Source organism: Cryptomeria japonica, chromosome 5 (genome assembly GCF_030272615.1).
Source record: "Cryptomeria japonica chromosome 5, Sugi_1.0, whole genome shotgun sequence".
Taxonomy (NCBI): domain Eukaryota; kingdom Viridiplantae; phylum Streptophyta; class Pinopsida; order Cupressales; family Cupressaceae; genus Cryptomeria; species Cryptomeria japonica.
Window position 1 is genome coordinate 190,456,600 of NC_081409.1, and position 7,968 is coordinate 190,464,567.

Here is a 7,968-nt window from a genome sequence, read left to right on the forward strand (position 1 = left end):
GAGTGTATCCTCTCAGTAGCTTATCCAATCGACAGCGTATGTTCATCACAGAACTGCCGATTTGACCTAGAAGACTAAAACCATGCATTTTGACACACAAACGCGCTTTAAACTCCTAAACGTGCTTATAGACTGCACAAACGCGCTTCTGCAACACAGACGCATTTTCTGAACACAAACGTGCCTATACCATGCACAAACGCGACCAGGGAACACAGACGTCCCTACATGACATAAACGCCCCTACAGGGCACAGACGCCTCTACATTTCACAAACGCGTCCGTATTCAGCACAAACGCGGTTCCAGGCACAGACGCGCCTGGACCCGACACAGACGCGCCTGTCCGACACAGACGCGCCTGGCACTGACACAGACGCGGTTGTGCGTTTTTGCACTTTTCAACTACCCTATTCCTAGCGCATTTATTGCTACTTAGCATGCATTAATGACAAAACTTGAAATGCGTGAAAGTACGAGGAGGTTTTTGGGTACTTACCGGCTCTCCTGCATCTGCTGGTCGCTAGAATTGGCGAACACGGTCGAATCTATGAATGAAAGCCATCGCTGCTGACTGCTGCTGCTCTTTTCTCGCTCTGCATTGTGATCTTCTAAGGGTGTGGATGACAATGAGGATGTCTTTTGCCCGTGGTCTATCTTATAGCCTAGCCTAGCCCTCGTCTTCATTTCCCAAGTCAGTCTTTCTCATCCCGTGGCTTTGTCACTCTATCCGATCAGTCCATTCTAGCCTTTCTTTCTTATCGAGAGATTGTCTACAATCTTTTCAGACATTTTCATCCAATCTCTCGAGGGGGCATATCATTCCCATTCTGGGGCAACTCTGTATCAGTTCATCTTATCTTCTTTGAAACAACGCGACAAGCCGCATTGTCTCAAAGAGGGGCAAAATGTAGACACTCAAAATTGTCATGTCTAATTAAATAAATATTTTATTTATTTAATTATCTAAGCCTAATTCTTCTATTAATTAAATAAATCTTTATTTATTTAATTAATTCATTTATCCTCTTCTAGCCTTATTTCTCATTTAAATAAATACATTTATTTATTTAAATTATCCCTTTCCTAAATTAAATAAATATTTTATTTATTTAATTGTCCTACTTCTTCTATTAATTAAATAAATCTTTATTTATTTAATTAATTCATTAGCTTTTTCTACCCATGACACATGTCATTCATCTCTTAATTCATACACTACCTACCTCTTTCATTATTTTGGTATTTCTTATACCTACCCTCTAATCCTAGCCGACCTCTCTTTTTACACCTCTCAATCTTATCCCTCCATTTCATATTGTGTCTTCTATTTAAGGAGATGCTTTCTTCATTGTCAAACCCTAATGACTGATTTTTGGAGTACTTGGCTACACTACGATCCTGCTTGCAACCACATTCCGTTCTTTGTTGAGCTCTTGTGCATATAAAAATCTGAGAGCAAATATATCAAGCAAGATCAATGGAGATAGGAAGAATGGAGATCAAAACCCTATTGGACATGTGATGGTATAATCTTTGTGATTTTGAGTTATTTGCATTGTCTTAGGTAATCTTCATATGTTATGGTGGATCTTTGTTCATTGCTAGGCTAGGGTTTGGTGGTTGAATTCATTATAGCCTTTCAATATTGTTATTATTGTATCCATTTTCACCATAAACAACAGCATCTATGGTGGGCTGATCCCGCATCTGAGTATCCATTTCTCCTTGAGTTTCTCCCCCAGAATCCAAGTCTACTACAAGTGAACTTGTAAGGGTTTTCTGACTGCTCTTCCTACTACGTGATATGGTAACACGGGCAGAGGAAAAACTCAAAGAAGACTCTCCTAAATTTGCAATTTTGGCTTTCTCTGTCCTCTGCTTCTCATCACCTGCAATATCAACAACAATGTCAAAAGAAGAAAGAGATGTTTGAGAAGTTGTACGATTTTTTCCAACTCTTTTATCTTTAGGTGTAGATTTAAGGTCTTTGTCTAAAATGATGATCTTTCAACCATCTTTCTATTCTTCTAGTCACATTGAAGGTTCTAGCCTAAATGTTATCGTCCCCTTTCCTATCCCAATCAACCTCTGGAATAGGATTCCCTTGTATTCTCTCGTCAAACTCAGGATCAACAACTTCCTCACCTTCGTCTTCTTGCACATGAGAAACATTCATAGATAAACACATTGTCACAATTTGTTGAACCATGAATCTCTACCACAGCCTTCTTCTAACTTCAAATTCATCACCACAATTCCCCCAATAATCCTCCAACTAAGTTTCATTACTCAAACCATTATCAACATTTTAATTATCTATAACAAACCCTCGATTGTCAAATTTATATCTTGCAACATACAACTACAGATTGAACTTCTTGAGTTCAAGTTTAAGGTTCAAGGCATCTAAAATCGATGCACAACTATACTATCCAAATTATACTAGAAAGACCACCCTGAACTTCCCTCCACTTTTCTTATCCATATAAGCTAACTGTCGACTAACTTTGATTAAAACATAGCTATCCAAAACCTATTTGGGTAACCTGAAAGGTTCACCCTAAAATCTGCCAACTCTAATATATGTGAACTAATCAAATTAGATAAAGAAGCTACCATAAATACCAATAAATTCCATTGCTTTCGTTGACAACCTCCTATTTGTGTTTCCTTGCAATTCATAAACCAATCTTCCTGCAAAAATGTCATTCCATCTCATGAAATTTTTTGAATATCTTTGTTGTTGTAGGTGAGGGTAATATTCATATATCCTTATTCCATCATTCCAGGGTTCATGATGCAAGCCACTCCAATCCCGGGTACAAGCAAGCATATATAACAAATCTAAATACATATAAAAACCACTCATTCCTACAAACCTATTTAGACTCTCATGTAATCTCTCTGCAACAACTTTCCCCCAATCCAGATAGGCACTTTTGTTCAACATAAACTGGATGCACAAATACATCTTGTCTTCCCAGTAAAATGCATGAGCATTTCCTTTCAACCTATTCAACAGGACAACAATATCCCGTACCTTTGTTATGAAGTGCTCTCTAGTAAGTGGCCTTGGTAATCTGGAACCTCCCTTTTGAATTTTCAATAACCAATTCTGGGCAATCACACTTTTATAAGTGCTCTTGTTCTCATAAAAGAAGGAATATGAAGTGCCAATTGTCCAGTCTAAAGATGGCTCCTTATGAGGAATACCCATAGCTGCCATTACGGTCTCCCTGTATATTTTTAATAGCACTTCACCATTAATGTTCCTGATACCTATGCTTTGCATCATATCGGTTCATACATTCCAATACTAACCATGGGCATGGTGCAGCGATGGGAAATGTAGCGGCCTCAATCAAACCACTATTCACAATTTTCTCCATCATAAAATTTTGAGCTGGGTTTTTAGCTCTCTCAAGAAAATCGGAGAGGTCCCCCTGTGCTAATGAAGTATCCCCCATCTCTGGAAGCGAGCTAACTAAACAAGAAGTGTGCCCTAATTTCGACAGAGTTGGCCTCATGATGGCCCCTCTCATATTTATCAGACAATTTTAGGAACGAAATAAACTCTTCTACACAACAAAGGGAACAAACAAAAGCTAGCTTCCAGAACAAGTAAATACAGCAGAAGAGAGAACAATTGAAACTGACCTGATCTAGACAACAAATTCTCGAAAATCTTCTTGAATGCAGATACAATACCTCCAACTTTCCTCGCTTTTGCAGCTACTGAGAAGGTTCTAGAAACAATTGCTAGCTTTTACAACAAAAATGGAAAAAAATCACACTCAATTCTTAGCTAGTTGTACTAATTAAGTAAGCTTGTGTGAGCTGACGCCTGATTTGATGTATAACCAACATGAATTTAATTTTGGGTCATTCCATCAAATGACTCACGAATTATCATGATTGCTTGTCATAATTTAGAAACTAACATTTTGAAATCCCCAAAATATTCTCTTTTCCTGCCATGACATTCACTTCATGATGCATGTGTCAATTCTACATGGAACTTCAGACTTTAAGAATTTGAACTTTGAACCTTGAACCCATAACCAAAAAGGTTCAAAGGTTCAAGTGCAATACAAATTGCAACAAAGCGCTCAGTTTTACCATAAAACAAAGCCACAAAGAAAATTCTTTAAAGCGTGCATTGAACTTTAAACTTAGAAAAGGTTCAATGACTCGGGTTCAAAGAGAAGAAATACATGACCGAAAAGAAAGTAAACATTTAAAAGGCGACCTTCAAATTTGAAATTTCTTAATGAAAGTAGGGAGGACTAACATTGGCTCTGACTGGGGACTAGGACATTAAGGGACCAAGACATGAACCTTAGGATCTCTGGTTTCACAAATGATCCTTAAATCAAAATGACCAAAACAAACACAAAAATAGAACTAAAACAACAACCCAAACACAACAAAACTTATGTACAAGAATTGTAGGGGACTCCTTTTTACAATTGATATAACTTCAAATCCTTCCCATTATAGGTCAGGGGAAGAATAGTACTATCCTGATATGCTAGCTTGAAATAATTAGGGCATTTTACCTCTTGAATTGAAAACGGTCCTTTCCATAATTATTTGAACTTTGCATGTGCACCTTTTGGTTCTCTTCTTCTGTCCCAAAGAAGAACCTAATGACCCAACATGAATTTTTGTGGTCTGGGTCTCCTATCAAATATTTTCTTGACCCTCATTTGATGTTCTATAATCCGATCAACCAATTTATCTCTTTCTTCATCAATCCTCATCAAATGCATAATCCTCTTCTTCAGAGAATCTTGAAAATGTACATCATCAATAACAGTCTGTAACTTTGAAGCTACAAGTTCTAAGGGAAGTGACACTTGAACCCCCATTCCATATACTAGTTCAAAAGGTGACATCCCTATAGCTCTTTTTGGAGATGTGAGATCTTCCCAGAGAGCTTCATACAGTCTTTTGTGCCAGTCTTTAAAATTTTCACTCACCAACTTCTTCATAATATTTATAAGATTTTTATTACTTGACTCTGCCTGGTCATTACCCTGAGGATAATAATCTGAAGAGTAGGCAAGAGATATCACATGATCATAACAAAATAATGAAATCTCAACAGAAGAGAAGTTGGTTGCATTATTAGCCACAATGTTCTGAGGAGCTCCAAATCGAACCAGAATATTTTCTTTAAGAAAATTACAAACAACCTTAGAAGTTGTCTTCCGCATTGGAATAGATTCAACCCATTTGGTGAAGTAATCTGTGCTCATCAGTATGTGTGTATGTCTAGCACTTGAGGTAGGTGACAATGGGCCTATAAAATCTAAACCCCTCTATTTGAACGGTTCGTCAATAACTACCAGTCTAAGAGGTAATGTTGCAAGTTGTGGCTTCCCTATGAATAACTTACATTTTTCACACTTATCTACCCAGGCGTATGCATCTTTGAGCATACCTGGCCAATAATAGAAATTTATCAAGATTTTATAGGCAATTATTGTTGATGAAAAATGATCACGGTTTTCAACAGTGACTCTTGAAGTGACTTGTCCACGTAGCATAAGATAGTTCCTTCCAAACCCTTTTTGTACAATACATCATCAAAAATAACATATTTAGCAGCCTTTAGTCTCAAAAAATTTCTCTTGGAGAGAGATGCGCTGGGTAGTCCCCGTAGGTTAGGTAATATGCAACGTCTGCAAACCACAAATCTTGAAGTCCAACAAACAAGACTAAGGGTAGTTCCTCAGTCACTTCATTCTTACTTTCTGCAATTAACTTACACAAGCCTTGTCCTCTTACCAATTTTGTTGGTTTAATGTTCAAATTAAAATCATGTATCTTAGACATCCATGAGGCCCTATTATTCATTCCAATATCCTGTTGTGTTAAAATGCTCTTAAAAGAAGAATGTGGCACATAGACTACTGCATGAGAATGAAGAATATAGTACCTGAACTATTTTATAGCTTTCACGACTACATACGCTTTCTTTTCAATTAGGGAATATTTCAATCCATGCTTCTTAAGAGGAACACTCATGAAGGATATTGGAACTTCTTCATTTTCTTCATTCCTTTGTAGAAAAATCCCTGACATGGTATGTTTCGAGGCATAACAATAAACGATAAAATCTTTCTTAAAATATGGATTAACAAGAATAGGTGCTTGAGCAATAGCTTCTTTTACTGATTCAAATGCTTTCTTTCCCTCTTCATTCCATTTGAATACTTATTTTTCACTCATCAGGTTTACAATGTACCTTGTGATTCATGCAAAATCTGGAACAAATCTCCTCGGAAAATTTACCTTCCCAAAGAAGGACCTGACTGCATTTCTTTTCGATGGTAAACTTAACTGCTGAATTTCCTTTACTCTCTCAGGATCCACTCTAACTCCTTCTTTAGAGACAATGTGGCCAAGTAATTTACCTTTTGTAACCCCAAACACTAACTTCTTTGGGTTCAACGGCATCCATGTTCCCGACACCTTTGCAATAATTTTCTTAAATCTCTTAGGTGATGATTTCTCCTCTTCGAGAAGATGGTTAGGTCATCAAGATATAAAACCATTATCTTATCTTTTAGATGACTAAAAGATAAGTCCATAGCCCGCTGGAAAGTCACCCCTGCATTTATCAGACCAAATGGCATCCTATTATAGGCGAAATTACCCCAAAGAGTGATGAAAGTAGTTTTATGCTGGTCACTTTCTGAAACACTAATCTGATTATAACCAGAAAAACCATCAAGCATAGACATCATTTATGAACCAGAGACTGTTTGCAAAATATGATCCATAGTAGGTAATGGATAATTATCTTTGAGACTGGCCTGATTCAAATTCCTAAAGTCCACACAAATCCTTATCTCTCCATTTTTCTTATGAACAGGGACAATGTTGGCTATCCAGGTAGAATGGTGAATAGGGTATATAATCCTAGCTTTTAACATTTTATCTACCTCTTGAAAAATAGCTCCAGCAACTTTGGGATTAAAGTTTCTAAGTTTTTTCCGAAAAAGGGCTTGTTCTAGGCTTCAGAGGAATGTGATGTTGAAATTTTCCTTCCCTGAAGTTCTTTAGGTCATCATAAGACCAAACAAATACATCTTTGTATTCTAATAGGAGAGTGATGAACCTTTATTTCTCTGTAGGTGTGCAACATTTTCCTAGATTTACATACTTAGGATCTTCCTCGGTTCCAATATTAACTCTTTCATAACCACAAGCATCTTGGACTGCAGGAATCTATTTATTTTTTCTCTTCTTATAGGCATCATGACAATCAAAGAGATGTTCTAAAGAGACCAACCCTTTAGGAATATTATTCCATTTTAATTGTATTACCCCATCATTCATTTCTCGACCCTGCTCTGGTAAAAACTCCTTACATTCAACATCTGATCCTTCAAAGAAGGTGGCAGTGAACATTTCTATGCAATGCAAGAAGTTGTTAATTTGTTTGTCATTCTCGAACACCTGCAAAAAATTGGAATTATTAGACACACTAGGTTGGTATATCAATTCCACTCGATAGGTATCATTTGTAAACTCAGCTTGAGGATCCAATAGAGAAGCCGAAACTGCTATAGAATCAAGTTTAGAGTTTTGTTCTCTAGGGATAACTTCAATAGAAAATGCATCAAAACCTTCAATTTCATCCCAGACTCTATTTTGGTAATGCTTCAATCTCTTATTCTTCACACTGAACAATCCTCTAACCTATTTCACAATCAACTCTGCATCTCCCTTAACTTGCAGAAGCTTTACTCCCAATTTCTTTTCTTCAGCTAATCTTAACAACAAGGCCTCATACTCGGCGATATTATTTGTGTTCTTGAATTCCAATTTAAAAGAAAAAGGAATGTGTCTGCAGAGGGAGGTATGAGAGCTACACCAGCCCCAGAACCTGATGCTGCACAACTTCCATCAAACATAAATTCTCTTTTGCCTCCAGTTGTGACAAATTCCCTGC

The 7,968-nt window shown here is 37.1% G+C and overlaps 1 protein-coding gene across 1 annotated transcript; it reads right to left on the reverse strand.

The window, feature by feature from the left end:
• Positions 1-4,648: 4,648 nt before the first annotated feature.
• Positions 4,649-5,221, reverse strand: LOC131043288 (uncharacterized). Its single transcript, XM_057976483.2, has one exon. The coding sequence runs from the start codon at positions 5,219-5,221 to the stop codon at positions 4,649-4,651; it is 573 nt and encodes a 190-aa protein (XP_057832466.2).
• Positions 5,222-7,968: the final 2,747 nt, after the last annotated feature.

What these genes read in the sequence shown, in the direction of transcription:
- LOC131043288 (XM_057976483.2), bottom strand. Translation starts at nt 5,221, where the DNA reads ATGCGGAAGACAACTTCTAAGGTTGTTTGTAATTTTCTTAAAGAAAAT.